The sequence below is a fragment of the Hemiscyllium ocellatum genome, chromosome 10, assembly GCF_020745735.1.
Source record: "Hemiscyllium ocellatum isolate sHemOce1 chromosome 10, sHemOce1.pat.X.cur, whole genome shotgun sequence".
Lineage (NCBI taxonomy): Eukaryota > Metazoa > Chordata > Chondrichthyes > Orectolobiformes > Hemiscylliidae > Hemiscyllium > Hemiscyllium ocellatum.
The window spans coordinates 8,896,266-8,915,727 of record NC_083410.1 but is presented as its reverse complement, the minus strand read 5'-3'; the positions used below and the strand labels follow the sequence as shown (position 1 = coordinate 8,915,727).

Genomic DNA, 19,462 nt, shown 5'->3' with positions numbered 1-19,462 from the left:
TTTCCATCGGCCTCCAAACAGTTCCAGAGATGTAGAGGAAAGGATGACAAAGATGATTCTGGAATAGGAGCGAGAATAACAGGGTAGTTGTTATGGGGGACTTTAACTTTCCAAATATTGACTGGAAATACTATCATTTGAGTACTTTAGATGGGTCAGTTTTTGTCCAATATGTGCAGGATGGAAACAGGCCAACAAAGGGCGAGGCCATATTGGATTTGGTACTGGGGAATGAATCCAGCCAAGGAGTTAGATTTGGAGATAGGCAAACACTTTGGTGATAGTGACCACAATTTGTTATGTTTATTTTAGCAATGGAAAGGGATAGGTATATACCACAGGGCAGGAGTTATAACTGGAGGAAAGGCAATTATGATGCAATTAAGCAAGCTTTAGGATGGGGAAGGAAACTGCAGGGGATGGGCACACTTGAAATGTGGAGCTTATTTAAGGAACAGCTACTGCGTGTCCTTGATAAGTATGTACATGTCAGGCAGGGAGGAAGTGGTCAAGTGACGGAGCCGTGGTTTACTAAGGAAGTTAAATCTCTTGTCAAGAGGAAGAAGATGGCTTATGTTAGGATGAGATGTGAAGGTTCAGTCAGAGTTCTTTTGAGTTACAAGCTAGCCAGGAAAGACCTAAAGAGAGAACTAGGAAGAGCAAGGAGGGGCCATAAGAAGTCTTTGGCAGATAGGATGAAGGAAAACCCTAAGGCTTTCTATAGGTATATCTAGAATAAAAGAATGACGAGAGAAAGATTAGGACCAATCAAAGACAGTAGTGGGAAGTTGTGCGTGAAGTTTGAGCAGATAGGAGAAACACTAAATAAATATTTTTCATCAATATTCACACTGGAAAAAGCCAATGTTGTCGAGGAGTCAAGAGTGTGGTGCTGGAAAAGCACAGCAGGTCAGGCAGTATCGGAGGAGCAGGAAAATCAATACTTTGGGCATAAGCCCTTAATCAGGTATCACTCCTTCATGATTCCTGATGAGGGCTGATGCCTGAAATGTTGATTCTCCTGCTCCTCGGATGCTGCCTGACCTGCTGTGCTTTTCCAGCACCACGCTTTCGACTCTGATCTCCAGCATCTGCAGTCCTCACATTCTCCAAATGTTGTCAGGGAAAATACTGAGATAAAGGCAACTAGAATAGATGGGATTGAGGTTCACAAACTGGAGGTGTTAGCAATTCTGGAAAGTGTGAACATAGATAAATCCCCTGGGCCTGATGGGATTTATCTTTAGGATTCTCTGGGAAGCTAGGGAAGAGATTGCCAAGCCTTTGCTTTGATCTTTGTGTTGTCATTGTCTACAGGAATAGTGCCAGAAGACTGGAGGATAGCAAGTGTTGCCCACTTGTTCAAGAATGGGAGGAGAGACAACCCTGGTAATTACAGACCAGGGAGCCTGACTTTGGTTCTGGGTAAAGTGTTAGAAAAGCTTATAAAAGATACGATTTATAATCATCAAGAAAGGAATAAGTTGATTAGTTGATAGTCAACATGGTTTTGTGAAGGGTAGATCATGTCTCACAAACCTGAGTTCTTTGAGAAGGTGACCAAACAGGTGGATGAGGGTAAAGCAGTTGATGTGGTGTATATGGATTTCAGTAAGGTGTTTGATAACGTTCCCCACAGTAGGCTAAAGCACAAAATACAGAGACATGGAATTGAGGGTGATTTAGCGATTTGGATCAGAAATTGGCGAGCTGAAAGAAGACAGAGGGTTGTGGTTGATGGGAAATGATCATCCTGGAATTCAGTTACTCGTGGTGTATAGCAAGGATCTGTTTTGAGGCCACTGCTGATTGAAAGTTTTATAATTGACCTAGGTGGATTAGTAAATGTATGGATGACACGCACAGTGGAGTTGTGGACAGTGTTGAAGGATGTTGCAGGTTACAGAGGGACATAGATAAGCTGCAGGGCTGGGCTGAGAGATGGTAAATGGAGTTTAATGCAGAAAAGTGTGAGGTGATTCACTTTGAAAGGAGTAACAGGAATGCAGAGCACTGGGCAAATGGTAAGATTCTTGGCATTGTGGATGAGTAGAGAGATCTCAGTGTCCATGTACACAGATCCCTGAAAGTTGCCACCCAGGTTGATAGGGTTATTAAGAAGGCATACATTGTGTTAGCTTTATTGGTAGAGGGAGATTGAGTTTCAGAGCCACGAGGTCATGCTTTAGCTGTACAACACATTGGTAAGACCGCACCTGGAATATTGCGTACAGTTCTGGTCACCGTATTATAGGAAGGATGTGGAAGCTTTGGAAAGGGTTCAGAGGAGATTTACTAGGATGTTGCCTGGTATGAATGCAGGGTCTTATGAGGAAAGGCTGAGAGACTTGAGGCTGTTTTCATTAGAGAGAAGAAGATTGAGAGGCGAATTATTGAGACATATAAGATAATCAGAGGGTTAGATAGGGTGGACAGTAGGAGCCTTTTTCCTTGGATGGTGATGGCAAGCACGAGGGGATAGCTTTAAATTGAGGGGTGATAGATATAGGACAGATGTCAGACGTCGTTGCTTTACTCAGAGAGTAGTAGGGGCAAGAAATGCCCTGCCTGCAACAGTAGTAGACTCACCAACTTTAAGGGCATTTAAGTCGTCAATGCATAAACATATGGATGGAAATGGAATAGTATAGGTTAGATAGGCTTCAGATTGGTTCCACAGGTCAGCACAACATTGAGGGCTGAAGGGCCTGTACTGTGCTCTAATGTTCTATGTTCTACGATCCCAGATCCAACCGTCCAACTCGGTACAGCCCTCTTGAGCTGTCCTAGGATCAGCTCAGCTTTACATTTCTGCAAGTGACATTCTAACTCATCTAGTTTGAACCATCTTACAGAATCCAGGAGTTTGTTGAGATTGGTTTTCTTTCTCAATTCGTTCATTCCAATTACTGGAAAGCCTTTCAGTGAAATGCCTTCAGGCTTTTGTTCCCAAGCCTCTTATTTCTGAAAGAGGTGGCGTCAGTTGATGTGGTTGATGATATGAGGAGATGGTGGTAATCCCATGTGTCTGCTGCCCAAATCCTTCTTGATGGTAAGAATTGTAGGTTTGGAAGGTGGTGTTGAAGGAGCCTTGGTGAGTTGCTACAATGCATCTCATAGCTCGTACACACTGCTGTCTCTGCACATCAGAGATGGAGGAAGTAAATTTTTAAGGCCCACCAGTCAAGTGGGCTACTTTGTCCTGGATGTTGGAAAACTATAGAGTGTGGTTTGGAACTGTTTTCATCCAAGCAAGAGGAGTGCACTCCATTAGATTCCACACTTGTGCCTAGCCAATGGTGGACAGGCTTTGAGGAATTGGGACATGAGCTCCTTGCAGAGTTCCCAGCCTCTGCCTTGCTCTTTTAACTACCTTATTACCTGCCTGTGCCTGCGTCAACTCAACAAAACCAGTGACAACCATTTGCGGGTTCAGTTCTCCAGGCCATGCCTTGATTGATCAGACTCAACCTATTTGGTTTAAAGAGTAAACAAATCCTGGCAGTTAACTGTCAATCAGCATTAATGTGTGCATATTCCATGGCAACACCTCTACTAATCCGAGTATACTTCCCAAGAATCAGGACTCTTCTCTAATGCAGAATAAATGGCTTTCTCTTCGAATTGGTATTCTTGCAAGTTGTCCTGATGAGGAAAATGAGAGGTTTTGACAAACTGACTTTTTTAAAGCAATACTCAAGTTCTGAAGCACTTTTTCAATTTATTGTTTTGACCTGTTTGCTAGTTTCTTCGGGATTTGTATACATGGAGTAATATTTTCCTTCTGGTCTGTCCAGCCTTTTAAATATGCAGAACTACACATCTTTCTGGGAACCCCCTGACTTGAGAAACTGTTCGCTGGTTACAAACAACAGCAGCTTGGAAAACCTTCCACCTGTTTCCGCAGGTAATTATTACGGGATTCGGCTTCTTCAGGAAGAGTCTCGTTCACATCAAGAAAGGGCAGGAAGGTCCCATGTGGATCTGTGTTGGGCCCATTGAGAGAACTTCAATGTAAGATTGGGTCAGGGAGGATTACTATTGAGACACCAATGCGACCATGGGCAGGATTAATCTACATAGTGCAGCTCCGATGGTTAAATAGTGTCCATTTTTTCCCCTTCCTTCTTATACAGGACGTGAACATAGTTGGCAACACCCATTATTCCACTCCATCCCCAATTTCCCTTGGTTTATTTGAGCCCTTTCAGACTTGTCAGTGAGTTCTCGGGATGTGATCAAGAGATCATGTTTGCCTCGGAACAAGAAGAGTTCCTGAAAATTCAATATCATTGGACCCTCTATTATCCAGCAATAATTCCCCATCAATATCCATTCCCCAACATTTCCATCCATCACCAGTTGTTAACAGTGACCAACTTGTATTATGGTCAAGGATGGTTACTTCAATAACGATGCTGATGATGTTGCACACAGACTCTATGCCAGATACATCAGAGTACCACATCAAAGTGCTCACACTGTGATACATACTCTTCCATGAGAGTAAGTACATACAAATAGAGGCTTGGTTAGCTTGGATGGCTGGTTAGCAATGCAGAGTGATGCCAGCATCAGGGGTTCAATTGCTGTAAGGTTATTGTGAAGGACTCTCCTTCTGAACCTCTTCCCTCACCTGATGCATGATGACTGTCAGCTTAAATATACCACCAGTTCATAAAATGTAGGAGCAGAATTAGGCCATTTGGCCCATTTGAGTTTGCTACAATGCATCTCGTAGCTCGTACACACTGCTGTTTCTGCACATCAGAGATGGAGGAAGTAAATTTCTCAGGGCTGATTTGCTTCTCACCCCCATTTTCCTACCTTCTCTCCATATTCCTTCAACCCATTACCAACTAAAAATCTGTCTAACTCCTCCTTACATACACCAGTGGTCTCTCTGTAATGGGAGCTGCCACAATGATCTTCTGGGACTATGGTGCCTTTGCCTTATACATAGAAACTGCACCAGAGGTTTATCTGATTAAAACTATCTACACACATGCAGCATGTTGAAGTGCTCACATGAACCTTGCACAGATTTGCAAAGATTTCAATGTGCAGCTTGTTACTGTGGTCCAGCTGTATTTGAGATGTGTTCCAGAATCCGGTGTTGTCCTTCCTCTGCTGCTGCTCAGCTACGCTCTCCTTTAATCCTTTCTTCCTTGATCACCCCCTGCAGACAATGCGGCAGAGGTGGCCAGTCAGCTCCTCGATTTCTCTGCGGATGGCAATCTTACCCAGGACCAAGTGGTTAAGCTGGTGGAAACTCTGAATCAGATTGTGATCGTGTCGGACATCAACTCCACATTGGCATCCACGGTGCTGTCAGTTCTGTCCAATATTCTTTCAAGCTCAGATGAGGCACTGGCCACATCTTCCCAAGTGTAAGTACTCGCTCTGGTGGGAAGTGCAATCTATCGATTTGTACACGCGCCTTTCCAGTGGGAACTGTTTGTCCTCGCGCCTCTTCTGACTGAGAAGCTGCAGGAGATATGACCAACCCCAGCATGGCCCGATTTGATTCATTCCCATTGCTGGAATTTTCTTGTCCTCTTTAGTCTCCTGCACAGTCACACATGTACACACACAAACACAAACATACACACAGGTGTGTAAACACACACGCAGACATGTAAACAAACACACTGACACATGAACAGATACATGAAAAGCATACACACAGACCCATGCACTATTACATACAGACACATAAACAGACCACACACAGACACATAAACAGACCACACACAGACACATGAACAGATACACAGTCACACATGCACACACAGACACGTAACAGACACACACAAGCAGACACACAGACCCACGTGCACAGACACACGCATATACATAACAGATTCGCACAGACATATACACACACACTCATTCATGCAGACACACACATAACACACACACACATACATAGACACACAAACAACACACAGACACACAAACACAATGTGATACACACACATAGAGACACACACATACATGGATGCATGCAGATATGGATATGTGCATATACACACACAAGCACAGGTGCATGCACACACACACACACACACACACACAAATACAGACATGCCAAGACATACAGAGATACACAGACACGTGCACTTGCACACGTATGTTCAGAGTTTGACACATACTTGTGTAACGGGGAAACACTGCTGTTAACCTGTGCATAGCACAACTAGAGTGGCAGCAATGGGATCCAAATTGAGTGACTTGGTTCAGTGCTGTCATGCTGGCTAAAGGATGAATATTTCCCAGGACAAGGTTAAAAATCACACAACACCAGGTTATAGACCAACAGGTTTATTTGGAAGCACTAGCTTTTGGAGCGACGCTCCTTCACCAGGTGGTTGTGACCATATGACACAGAATGTATAGCAAAAGGGTTACAGTGTCATGGAGTTGTAATGAAATATTAAGCAACTTTAGTTAAAAAATCACACATCACCAGGTTATAAAGTTAAAAATCACACACCAGGTTATAAAGTTAAAAATCAAACAACACCAGGTTATAGTCCAACAGGTTTAATTGGAAGCACTAGCTTTCAGAGCACTGCTCCTTCATCAGTTGGTAATGGAAGGCTCAATCCTAACACAGAATTTATAGCAAAAATTTACAGTGTGATGTAACTGAAATTATACATTGAAAAATTGATTGTCTGTTAAGCTTTTCATTTGTTAGAATACAGTGATAGACATGAAAGAAGTGAAACTATCACTGTATTCTAACAGATGAAAGGCTTAACAGACAATCAATTTTTCAATGTATAATTTCAGTTACATCACACTGTAAATTTTTGCTATAAATTCTGTGTTACGATCGAGCCCTCCACAATCACCTGATGAAGGAGCGTCGCTCCAAAAGCTAGTGTGCTTCTAATTAAACCTGTTGGACTATAACCTGGTGTTGTGTGATTTTTAACTTTGTACACCCCAGTCCAACACAGGCATCTCCAAATCATCACCAGGTTATAGTTCTCAAACTAATTTAGATTAAATCTTTCATCTTTTAGAATGGAATATGGTGGTTTCGGTTCTTTAATATGTAAATCCCAGAATTGCATTCTCAAGGTGGTTGTCAGTTTATCTAATAATAGGTGTCATTGCGGCTCAGACAATGCATTAAATGTGTGAAGGTAATATCTGTACCAATGTTGAGTCAATTCTATTCCGAAAGTGGGGCTGACAGAATCTGACATGGATTTATGCTGTTATTGAGCAAAATCAAATATAATTCTGAAAATACAAATTCACTCCATAAACATATATGTGTGTGCATGCAGGAGAGACAGAGTGAGAGTGTGCATGTGAAAAAGTGTGTGTGTAAGTGTCAAGTATGTGTGTTAGTGTGATGGGGTATAAACCAGTGAGGGTGCACGTGTGTGGGGTGAGTGCAGAGTGTGTATGAGAGAGAGCTTGTGAATGAGAGAGAGGGTGTGTGTGTGTGTGTGTGTGTGTGTGTGTGTGTGTGTTGTATGGGGTCATTGTGTTGTGTTTGTGTCTGTGTCGTCTCCCTATAGCCTCCCTACAGCCATTCCCTATGGACAAGCCCTACAGGCACACAGGATCAGCCAGGGAATGCTTCAGCGTTCTGGGACATTTAACCTTGGACCTTCAGGTGAACACTCTCCAAGGTGGACTTCAGGACAGGCAACAACGCAAAGTGGTCGAGCAGAAGCTGATAGCCAACTTCGGTACCCGGGGATAGCCTCATCTGGGAACTTGGGTTCATGTCACACTACAGGTGACCCCCCCTGCACTATACACTCACTCTCACACACATGCAAACATACACACACACACACACACACACATATACACACACACACACACACACACACACACACTCCTACATACTGTCACACTCACACAGACCCTCTCTCATTCACAAGCTCTCTCTCATACGCACACACATGTACCCCATGCACCCACCCCCACGCACGCAATCTCTCACTGGCTTATACTCACACACATACTTGACCAAGCTTACACACACACTTTTTCACATGCACTCACACCCACATGCACACTCTCACTCTGTCTCTCCTGCATGCACACACATATATGTTTATGGGGTGAATTTGTATTTTCAGAATTACATTTGATTTTGCTCAATAACAGCATAAATCCATGTCAGATTCTGTCAGCCCCACTTTCGGAATAGAATTGACTCAACATTGGTACAGACATTACCTTTACACATTTAATACATTGTCTGAGCCACAATGACACCTATTATTAGATAAACTGACACCACCTTGAGAATGTAATTCTGGGATTTGCATATTAAAGAACCGAAACCAACATATCCCATTCTAAAAGATGAAAGACGTAATCTAAATTAGTTTGAGAACTATTACCTGGTGTTGTGTGATTTTTAACTTTACCACCTGGTGATGTGTGATTTTTAAGTAAAGTTGTTTAATATTTCATTACAACTCCATGACACTGTAACCCTTTTGCTATACATTCTGTGTCGTATGGTCACAACCACCTGGTGAAGGAGCGGCGCTCCGAAAGCTAATGCTTCCAAATAAATCTGTTGGTCTATAACCTTGTGTTGTGTGATTTTTAACTTTGTCCACCCCGGCATCTCCAAATTAAATTTCCCAGGAGTTGGGGAGGAACTAACCACGCCCCCCACCCAACTCCCCACGTCTCCCTGCCCCCTCCCCCACTGTCACCATCAGACTCTTTGAAAGGACAATGCATTTTGTTACTTATCTGAGAGGACAGGTAGGAACCCTCCCTTTCTGTTCATGTCCCAACACAGTTTACATAAAGTGAAGTGCAGGTGACTGGCAGTCCATCAGCCAATGTACCCACAGCAAGCTCTCTCAAACCGCAGGGAAGGAACTGACTGGGTCATCTGCCTCAGTCATGTTAGCTCCAAGATAAATATTGGAGGGTACACTGGCTGAGAGCTGCGCTCTAATTTATTGAAATGATCATTTATAATCTTAACAGCCCATCAGAAAGATATTGTCTCTGCTAGTACAGCATTGGCACAGCATCTCACTAAGAATGCCTGCTCGCCTCTCGTCCTCAAATCTTCAGGCAGGGACTGCAACTCACTGCCCAGCCAACTGAGACTATATCCTGAACACAATCCTCATCACATTTCTGCCTTACGATTTATAAGGCCATGATATGTAGGCCATTCAGCCCATCGAGTCTGCTCTGCCATTCACTGAGGTCATGGCTGATCAGATTATCCTCCCCTCCACATTCCTGTCTTTTGCCCACCCACTCCTGATTAAACATCTGTCTCTCACAATCTTGAAAACACTCAACCTCAACAGCCTCAACAGCACTCTGTGGTCACGAATTCCACAGATTCCCAGCCCTCTGAAAAAAGCAATCCCTCTTCAACCCTGCCCCTCTTCTGTCCCTCCCTTACTCTAACATGATGCCCTATGGTCCTTAACCTTTCCACAAAGGGAAACAATTTTTCCACATCCCAGAATGGAGACTCGGAGCTCAAGGTAAGGCACTGTGACCGGAACAGGCAACATGATGTTACCAGGGTTTGAGCTCCCCTGTGAGCGGCTGGAATAGGCTGGGGCTATATTCCCTGGAGCGTCGGAGACTGAGCGGTGACCTCATAGAGGTTTGTATAAAATCATGAAGTTTCCGAAGAATCTGACACATTTCAATAAGGTTTCTGCTCATTACACTCAACTCCAACTAACACAGGCCCAGCCTCCTCAAACTCTCCTCAAAACCAAGTCCCTCCCTACCTGGTATTGGCTGAATGAACCTCCTCTGGACTGACTCCAATGACACTTTAGCTTTCTTAGATAAGGGGCCCCCACGCTGTTCACAGTGTTGCAGCTGCGGCCTGACTAGTTTTCTTTTTTTTTTGTGCAGAGCTTTGAGGACCCTAGATGCATTGACGGTAAAGATGATCTTCAGTGGGTCATCAGTGAGTATCAGCAAACAAAACGTAGCCATTGGGATCTCCGCTGTCAACTCCACAAATTACACTGGCACTTCCTTCACTGTGGGATCCCAGAATGGAGACTCGGAGCTCAAGGTAAGGCACTGTGACCGGAACAGGCAACATGATGTTGCCAGGGTTTGAGCTCCCCTGCGAGCGGCTGGAATTGGCTGGGGCTATTTTCCCTGGAGCATTGGAGGCTGAGCGGTGACCTCATAGAGGTTTGTATAAAATCATAAAGGGTGTGGATAGGGTAAATAGACAAGGTTTTTTTCCCTGGGGTGGGGGAGTCCAGAACTAGAGGGCATAGGTTTATGGTGAGAAGGGAAAAGTTTGCAAGGGACCTAAAGGGCAACTTTTTCATGCAGAGGGTGGTTCCGGTATGGAATGAGCTGCCAGAGGAAGTGGTGGAGTCTGGTACAATTACAGCATTTAACAGACATTTGGATAGTTACATGAATAGGAAGGGTATAGAGGGATATTTGCCATGTGCTGGCAAATGGGACTAAATTAGGTTGGGATATTTGGTCAGCATGGACGAGTTGGACTGAAGTGGCTGTTTTCGTGCTGTACATGTCTATGACTCTATGTGGAGGACATCACTCATTGCAAACATTTATTATAAATTCAATGAAAGCCAATATTTATCACCCATTAGGAATTGCTCTTAGAAAGGTGGTGGTAAGTCCCCTTGTTGCAAAATGCCAAAGGGTTTGCTAGGCCATTTGAGAGAGTAGGTAAATGTCAGTATCATTGCTGAGAGGAGATTAGGGCAGCACATTGGCTCAGTGGTTAGCACTGCTGCCTCACAGTGCCGGGGACTCGGGGTTGATTCCAGCCTCAGGCAACTGTCTATGTGAAGCTTGCATGTTCTCCCTGTGTCTGCGTGAGTTTCCTCCCACAGTTCAAAGATGTACAGGTTAGGTGGATTTACTATGTTGAATTTCCCAGTGTCCAGGAATGTGCAGGCTAAATGTATTGGCCATGATAAATATGAACTAATGCGCATAGGGAGGGGGCTGGGTCCGGGTGGGATGCTCTTTGGAGGTTTGCTGTAGACTTGATGGACTGAATGGTCTCTTTCTGCACTGTAGGGCTTCTATGATAAAAGGATTTCTTCACTCAGAGTTAGAGGTTTGTGGAATACCCATCTTGAGGGGACTGGGTTGATCAATCTCGTCAGGACTGGGTTAGGTAGTATGTTGGATAGACAATCAAGTCAAATCTCATGGGAGAGTGGGGAAATAGGCAAGAAAAGGGAATTGAGGCCACAGCCAGATCAGCTGTAACTTTATTGAAGAGTGGAACAGACTCGAGGGGCTGAATGGCCTACTCCTGCTCCTAATTCTTGTTTTATGTGGGCATAGAGTCACATGTAGGCCACACCATGTGAGTATGACAGATTTCCTTCCCTAAAGGATCTTAGTGAACCGTACGGATGCTGATTACCATCTGATTGGTTAAGGTAGTTATTGTTGAGTATCATGTTATTTTTGTCTTTGATTATTTGAACTTAACTTCCCCAGCTGCTTTGGGTGAGATTTAAAATCCCATCATTGAACTATTTTTTTCATAGTGTTTGGAGTATAAACATCACAATATTTGGACAGGATGTTGGTGAGGCCACTTCTGGAGTACTGTGTGTAGTTCTGGTCGCCCTGCTATAGGAGGGATATTATCAAACTGGAGAAGGTACAGAGAATACTTACCAGGATGTTACCAGAACCTGCGGGCTTGAGACAATGGGAAAAGCTAGATAGGCAGGGACTTCTTTCCCTGGAGTGCAGGAGGTTGAGGGTTGACCTTATCGAGTTTTATATTATCCTGAGGGGTACAGATAAGGTGAGCAGTTAAGTTATTTTCCTTAGGGTGGGGGAGTTCAAACCTGGAGGGCATATTTTTACAGGGAGAGAAGAAAGGTTTAAAAGGGACCCAAGGGGCAACAATTTCACACTGTGGGAGCTTCACGCATAGAGTCATAGAGCCATAGAGATGTATAGTATGGAAACAGACCCTTCGGTCCAACCCGTCCACGCTGACCAGACATCCCAACCCAATCTAGTGCCAGCACCCGGCCTGTATCCTTCCAAACCCTACCTATTCATATACCCATCCAAATGCCTCTTAAATGTTGCAATTGTACCAGCCTCCACCACATCCTCTGGCAACTCATTCCAGACACGTACCACCCTCTGTGTGAAAAAGTTGCCCCTTACTTCTCTTTTATATCTTTCTCCTCTCACCCTAAACCTATGCCCTCTAGTTCTGGATTCCCTGACCCCAGGGAAAAGACCTTGCCTATTTACCCTATCCAGGCCCCTTATAATTTTGTAAACCTCTACAAGGTCACCCCTCAACCTCTGACACTATAGGGAAAACAGCCCCAGCCTATTCAGCCTCTCCCTGTAGCTCAAATCCTCCAACCCTGGCAACATCCTTGTAAATCATTTTTGAACCCTTTCAAGTTTCACAACATCCTTCCGATAGGAAGGAGACCAGAATTGCACACGATATTCCAACAGTGGCCTAACCAATGTCCTGTACAGCCGCATGGTTATAACATGTAAAAGGTATTTGGACAGGTACATAAATATGAGAGGTTTGGAGGAATATGAGCCAAATGCAGACAAGTGGGATTAGTTTAATTTGGGAAATGTGGTTGGCATAGACGAGATGGACCAAAGGGCCTGTTTCTGTGCTATATGACTCTACAGCCAGAGTATACATGCTTCAGGAATGTCTCTGTCATGATCGGTATAATCGTATAACAGGTGCAGTGGTAGTGCCCCTCCTTCTGAGGCAGAAGACCCAGGTTCAAGTCACACCTGCTACAGAGGTGTCAGAACATAACTGGACAGATTGAATGAAAGTACCGATTGTAACCTGGTTGCTCTCCCCTCTTGATGTGTGTCCCCTCTGTGAGTGGTGGGTGGGGGGAGGAGGTGGGGGAGGACTGGAGTTGATTGATGAGATTACATGCTCTGAACCCCTCTGTTGTTGCAGTATGATTAATGCCCCACCCTTTCTCATCCGCAGCCGAACTTTGATGGGGATCCACATGGTGAAGCCCTGGCAGGGATCAAGTTACCACCTGCCCTTTTCGAGCGTCTGACAGCTGATGAGCTCAGTATGGTGTCGAGGATTCAGTTCGCTTTCTTCAGTAAAACAGGACTCTTTCAGGCAAGCGAGCTACATTCGACATGTCTACCTGACGAACGTCGTGCATGAAGATAGATTTCCAAAGCTCCCCCTCCCTTGCCACTATAACTTCATCTCCAATTCTCACCCCCTCCTCCATCTTTCCTGCCATTGCCTTACATTGTATCCTAGTGGGTGACGTTGATACAGTTACCCATCCAGTCTCTCACCCATGGAACCAGTGGACAGCTTGGCGCTAGTGTTTGCCAAGCTTTTGACACATTAGCGGCAGTGCAGCAGAGGCCTATGCAGTGGGACAGGGACCCTGGATAGAAATCAGGAGCAGGACTCCTGCCTCATGTCATTTTCTATCCCTTGGAACACAGAGAGATACGTATGAACAACAAATTAGGAGCAGAAGTGGCCCTTTGGCCCCTTGAAGGAGAAAGTGAGGACCGCAGATGCTGGAGATCAGAGCTGAAAATGTGTTGCTGGAAAAGTGCAACAGGTCAGGCAGCATCCAAAGAGCAGGAGAATCGACGTTTTGGGCATGAGCCCTTCTTCAGGAATGAAAAAGGGCTCATGCCCGAAACGTTGATTCTCCTGCTCCTTGGATACTGCCTGACCTGCTGCGCTTTTCCAGCAACACATTTTCAGCTTTGGCCCCTTGAGTCTGCTGTTTTGACACAATGCCACACATGAGGCTGCTGAATAAGGTAAGAGGCCCACGGTGTTAGGAGCATGGACGGAAGATTGGCAGAGAGTAGGGATCAAGGGTCTTTTTTCAGGATGGCAGCCGGTGAGTGGAGTTCCACAGGAGTCTGTGATGGGACCACAACTATTCGCATGATACATTAACGATCTGGGCAAAGGATTTGAGGGTGTTGCTATTAGGTTTGTAGATGACACAAAGATTGGAGGAGCAGGTAGTGTTGAGGAAGTGGGAAGGCTGCAGAAGGACTTGGGCAGACTAGCAACGTGGGCAAAGAAATGGCAGATGGAATACAATGTGGGGAAGTGTGAGGTAATACACTTCGGTAGGAAGAATAGAGGCATGGACTATTTTCTAAATGAGGAAAGGATTTGGAAATCTGAAGCACAAAGGGATTTAGGAGCCCTAGTTCAGAATTCTTTTAAGGTTAATATTCAGGTTCAGTAGGCAGTTAGGAAGGCAAATACAATATAAGCATTCATTTCAAAATGACTAGAGTACAAGACAGAGCTGTACTGCTGAGGCTGAACAAGGCTCTGGTCAGACTACATTTGGAATTTTGTGAGCAGTTTTGGTACCCGTATCTATGGATATGTTGATGTTGGAGACAGTCCAGAGGAGGTTTACAACAATGATCTCAGGATGAGGGGCTTGTCACATGAGGAGTGGTTGAGGACTCTGGTTCTGTACTCACTGGTGTTGAGAAGGATTTGTGGGATCTCATTGACACTTACAGGATACTGAGAAGCCTGGATAGTGTGGACATGGAGAAGATGTTTAGATCAGAGTGGTGCTGGAAAAGCACAGCAGGTCAGGCAGTATCCGAGGAGTGGGAAAATTGACATTTCGGTACTTTTGCCCGAAACATCAATTTTCCCTTTTGCCCGAAGCGTCAATTTTCCCAGCACTGTCCTCATGACCTGTCCTACCTGCCAATCTCCCTTCCCACCTATCCACTCCACCATCCCCTCTGACCTATCACTTCCATCCCCAGCCCCAATCACCTATTGTACTCTTTGCTACATTCCCCCACCCTCCCCTCTGACCTATGACCTCCATCCCCAGCCCCAATCACCTATTGTACTCTTTGCTACATTCCCCCACCCTCCCCTCTGACCTATGACCTCCATCCCCACCCCCATTCATCTATTGTACTCTTTGCTACCTTCTCCCCAGTCCCACCTCCTCCCATTTATTTCTCCACCCTGGAGGCTTCCTGCCTGTATTCCTCATGAAGGGCTTTTGCCCAAAACGTTGATTTTCCATCCTCATCCATGGAAAAGATATTTCCAATAATAGGAAAGAGTAAGACCTGAGGACATGAATGCAGACATGAATAGGGAGGGTTTAGAGGGATGTGGGCCAAGTGCTGGTAAATGGGACTGGATTAATTTAGGATATCTGGTCGGCATGGACAAGTTGGACTGAAGGGTCTGTTTCAGTGCCGTACATTTCCATGACTCTATGAGAATTCCACAGATTCAGAGATGAAATACCTCATCACCTCTGTCTTAAATGTGGATGATGCCCTCTGGACCTCGAATCTCCCAGGAGGGGAAACATCCTTTCCATACTTACCCTGTCAAGTCCACGAAGAATCCTGTATGTTTTGATAAGTTTGTCCTGATTTCTGTCAAGAATCCCCTTGGATCTCCCCGGGAAAGAGACTGTGGGGATTTAAAAATGACAGGATGACCCTTTTGAACTGAGATGAGGAGTAATTTCTTCAGCCAGAGGGTGGTGACTCTGTGGAGCTCACTGCTACAGAAGCCTGTGGAGGCCAAGTCACTGAGTGTATTGAAGACAGAGATAGATGGGTTCTTGATGAGAAGGGAGATTAAGGGTTACAGGGAGAAGACTGAAGAATGGGGTTGAGAAACATATCAGTCATGATCAAATGGTGAATCAAGGGCTGAGAATGGCCTGATTCTGCTCCAATATTTCATGGTCTTCTGCTTCTGCAACACTTTGAGTCTCACCCGAGTGTTTCTTGTCTAATCTAATAGGATTCAGGAGCATTGAAGCTCCTGAGTTTTGTGATTGCCAGCAGTGTGGGGAACATCAGCATCAGTAATCTCTCTGAACCAGTCAGGATCCGAATTAAACACAGACAGCATGAGGTATGATCAATTTCCATTATTCACATTCTTGATAATACCATTAACCAGAAATGTACCCGAACCAGTAGCTCGGGCACAATATTGTGTTTCTCTTGACCTGCATCATCAAAACCTTTTCATGGGTTTCAAACACCTCTATTAATTTCAGCTCACAGCCTGCTGGTGTTGGACTGGGGTGTACAAAGTTAAAAATCACACAACACCAGGTTATAGTCCAACAGGTTTAATTGGAAGCACACTAGGTTTCGGAGCGACGCTCCTTCAGCTGATGACAATCACCTGATAAAGGAGCAGCACCCCAAAAGCTAGTGGGCTTCCAATTACATCTGTTGGTCTATAACCTGGTGTTGTGTGATTTTTATCTGTTGTAAACCAAGAGGAACATTCTGTGGATTCAGTACCAAGAACTATCAGGTGGTGTCACTGTTGTGAATTGTCCATTCCCGGTGCTCGCCCTCACTACCTGTAGGATTTTAGCAGTACTGCAACTTGCAATTGAACTGTCAATTGGAGTCTTGTGGCTGTCAAGCAATTATTGAGACATTGCCAGGGCTTTTAATCCTGAATCAGCAAGGGCGCTCAGGAACACCTTTGCACTCCAGCTCTCCATCCTTTGCTTTGCAATCTTTGCACAGTACCAATTTCTGCTAATTTATTCCTATACCTCCCCTCCTGATCTTCCATTCGTGTGCTTCAGATGCTTCAGCTTATCAAAAACCCTGTGAGGTATATTTTGTCCCGCACTAAGTCTCTTGAATCATCACACTATCATCCCTGATCATCCTGTTGGCCCCCTGACCTGCAAGGTTTGTCATGGTCTAACTCGCCCATGCCAGCCAGATGTCCTAAATTAATCTAGTCCCATTTGCCAGCACTTGGCCCATATCCCTCTAAACCCTTCCTATTCATATCCCCAACCAGATGCCTTTTAAATATTGTCATTGTACCAGCTTCCACAACTTCCTCTGGCATGTATGGATCATCCCATACATGCACCACCCTCTGGGTGGAAAAGTTGTCCCTTAGATCCCATTCTAATCTTTCCCCTCACTTATGTCCTCTCGTTTTGGACTCCCCTACCCTGGGGAAAAGGCCTTGGCCATTCCACACTGGAGGGAATCTAATCTAATCTATCAATGCCCCTCATGATTTTATAAACTTCTATAAGGTCACCCCTCAGCTTCCGATACTCCAGGGAAAAGAGCCTATTCAGTCTCTCCCCAGAGCTCAAACCCTTCAAGCCTGGCAATACTCTTGCAAATCGTTTCTGGACTCTTTCAACTTTAACAACATCTTTCCTATAGCAGGGAGAATTTTTGTACTTAAAATCATTGCCTCGCTATATCTCCCCAGCACTACAGTGCTTTCCAAATGCTCACGAACCATTTCCTCCCTACTCCCATGGATGCACCTCTCCAGGATGTAGCTTTGATTTTTTTTGCTGGGATCTCACCTACTTCTTGTCCAATTGTTATAAATCTCAAAACCTCTTTTCCCAACCATGTCTCTGCATTGTCTTTTCATGGCTTAGCGTTCATTCCCCTGATGCACGTACTCCTAATCTTTTTAATTAGAGTTAGTTATGATTTTTGTAATGTTATTCTCATGTTGCTTTTTGTTTTATGCTAGCCACTGAGACCAGGCATCCGAGCTCAATCCGACACTTGAGACACAGAAGTGTGCACCTTGCCCTTTATTAACCCTCCATTTGGCTGTTTTATTCGCTCTCCTACACCTCTGGTCAATTTGATTCTGGGTCTTACAGAGGTTTATCACAGAATCGCAGAAAGGTTACTGTGCGACGGAACGCCATTCGCCTTGTGCCGAAATGAGCTTCATTATGTCGTGCTAATCTCTTGCTTTTTCTCCCCTTTGCCTTATGTCTATCCAAATAACTGTCCAATAACTTGAAAGCTTCAATTGGACCTGTCTCCACCACCATTTGTAAGTGGTGTGTCCTAAACCTTAACCTTTCTCTCACTCCAGCCTTGCTTCTTTTGCACATCTCCTTCAATGTGCACCCTCTTCCTCCTGTTCCTTTTACAAGTGGGCTCTCCCTGTCCAGCCGCCTCACGATTTTGCAAACCTCTATCCCCTCTTGGCCTTCTCGTCCCCAGGGAAAGCAGTCCCAACGTCTTCAATCTATCCTCTTCACTGATGTTTCTCATTCCTGATAGCATTCTTGTGAATCACTTCTGCACTCTCTCACATCTTTCCTAGGATGTGGAGCCCACAACAGGACAGAGCCCTCCAGCTGAGGCCTAACCTGTACCTTGAACAATTTCAGCATCACCTCCTTGCTCTTGTACTCTGTGCCCTTATTAATAAAGCTGAGCAAACTGGCACTGTTTATGTTTGCTGAGTGATTTAATGACATTGCTGCACGCCTCCTTGAAAAATAAATTTCTCTTCCCCCTCACCCCACCCTTTATGTTCTATCCATGCAAAGAAATCCCCAGGTCATGTGTCCCATGGAGTCCTTCCCCATTTCGCTGAATGCTCTGATATGACAGTAGGGACTGGGCTGGAGGAAGTCTGAGGAAATTCTCAGCAACTGTGCAGTAGTTAAACAAGTGTCAGCCATACCTTAGAGGGTAGCAATCTCTTCCTTTTGAGTTGGGAGTTGGTTTGTTCTAGTCCCTGCTTTGAGCAGGTCATCTAGGCTGGGAGCTCTGGTGCAGTACTAAGTGAATGCTGCACTGTTAGAGCCTTCCTTCCACTAATATGGAGCAGAGATCCAAAGAAAAGCAAGGGAGTCCTCCCTGCTGGTGTCCTGGCCGGTGTGTATGCATCACTTCAGGAATATCACTAATTGGCAAAATATCAGCTTATCATCAGCTTGCTGTTGTGTGTGTGTAGGAGAAGCTCGGTTTGTCATCTTTATTACACATTTCAGCTATTTGTAAAGCAGAGTTCATTTCAATTAGTTATAAAGCACTTGGGGGAACCTAAATTGATAACTGTATAATTACCAAGTGTCTTTTGTAAAGAAAAATGATTTCCACTCAGTTGGAAGCCTGTGACGGACTGACAGCTCAGAGTCTTGTATTTCTGTTGTCTTGTTTGACAGGAGGATGTTCGGCCACAGTGTGCCTTCTGGGATTTAACATTGAAGAGTAAGTGTGAGATTTATTTGTCGTCATTTTTGCAACCAAGTACAATGGAAATGGGACCAGTGCATCTTGAAGGATCACAATTTTTTTTCCCAAAAATAAGCCATCCCCGTGCCAGGGGTAGCACTCCATCCTGCCTCATTCACCAATTCCCCCACTTGGTTTTGGTTTCTCCTCACTGGTTAATGTTCAGAGTTCCTGCTCAAATGCTGAAATTAGAATCCCTTACAGTGTGGGGGTAGACCATTCGGCCTATTGAGTCCACACTGAACTTCTGAAGAGCATCCCACCCAGACCCACCATTGTAATCCTGCATTTTCAGTGGTTAATCCACCTAACCTACACACTTTCAGACTGTGGGAGGAAACCGGAGCACCCGGAGGAAACCTATGCAGACACTGGGAGTACGTGCAAACTC

The 19,462-nt window shown here is 44.8% G+C and overlaps 1 protein-coding gene across 4 annotated transcripts in view; it reads left to right on the top strand.

Annotated features, from left to right (window-relative positions):
• Positions 1-19,462, top strand: part of adgrg6 (adhesion G protein-coupled receptor G6) — a 121,846-nt gene that overhangs the window by 77,283 nt on the left and 25,101 nt on the right. For all 4 annotated transcript variants that reach the window (XM_060831225.1, XM_060831224.1, XM_060831223.1 and 1 more), the window contains 6 exons: positions 3,798-3,907; positions 5,186-5,390; positions 9,892-10,057; positions 12,998-13,141; positions 15,818-15,931; positions 19,002-19,047. In XM_060831225.1, coding sequence (XP_060687208.1) covers positions 3,798-3,907; positions 5,186-5,390; positions 9,892-10,057; positions 12,998-13,141; positions 15,818-15,931; positions 19,002-19,047 — 785 coding nt within the window. The remainder of the gene's footprint in view (positions 1-3,797; positions 3,908-5,185; positions 5,391-9,891; positions 10,058-12,997; positions 13,142-15,817; positions 15,932-19,001; positions 19,048-19,462) is intronic.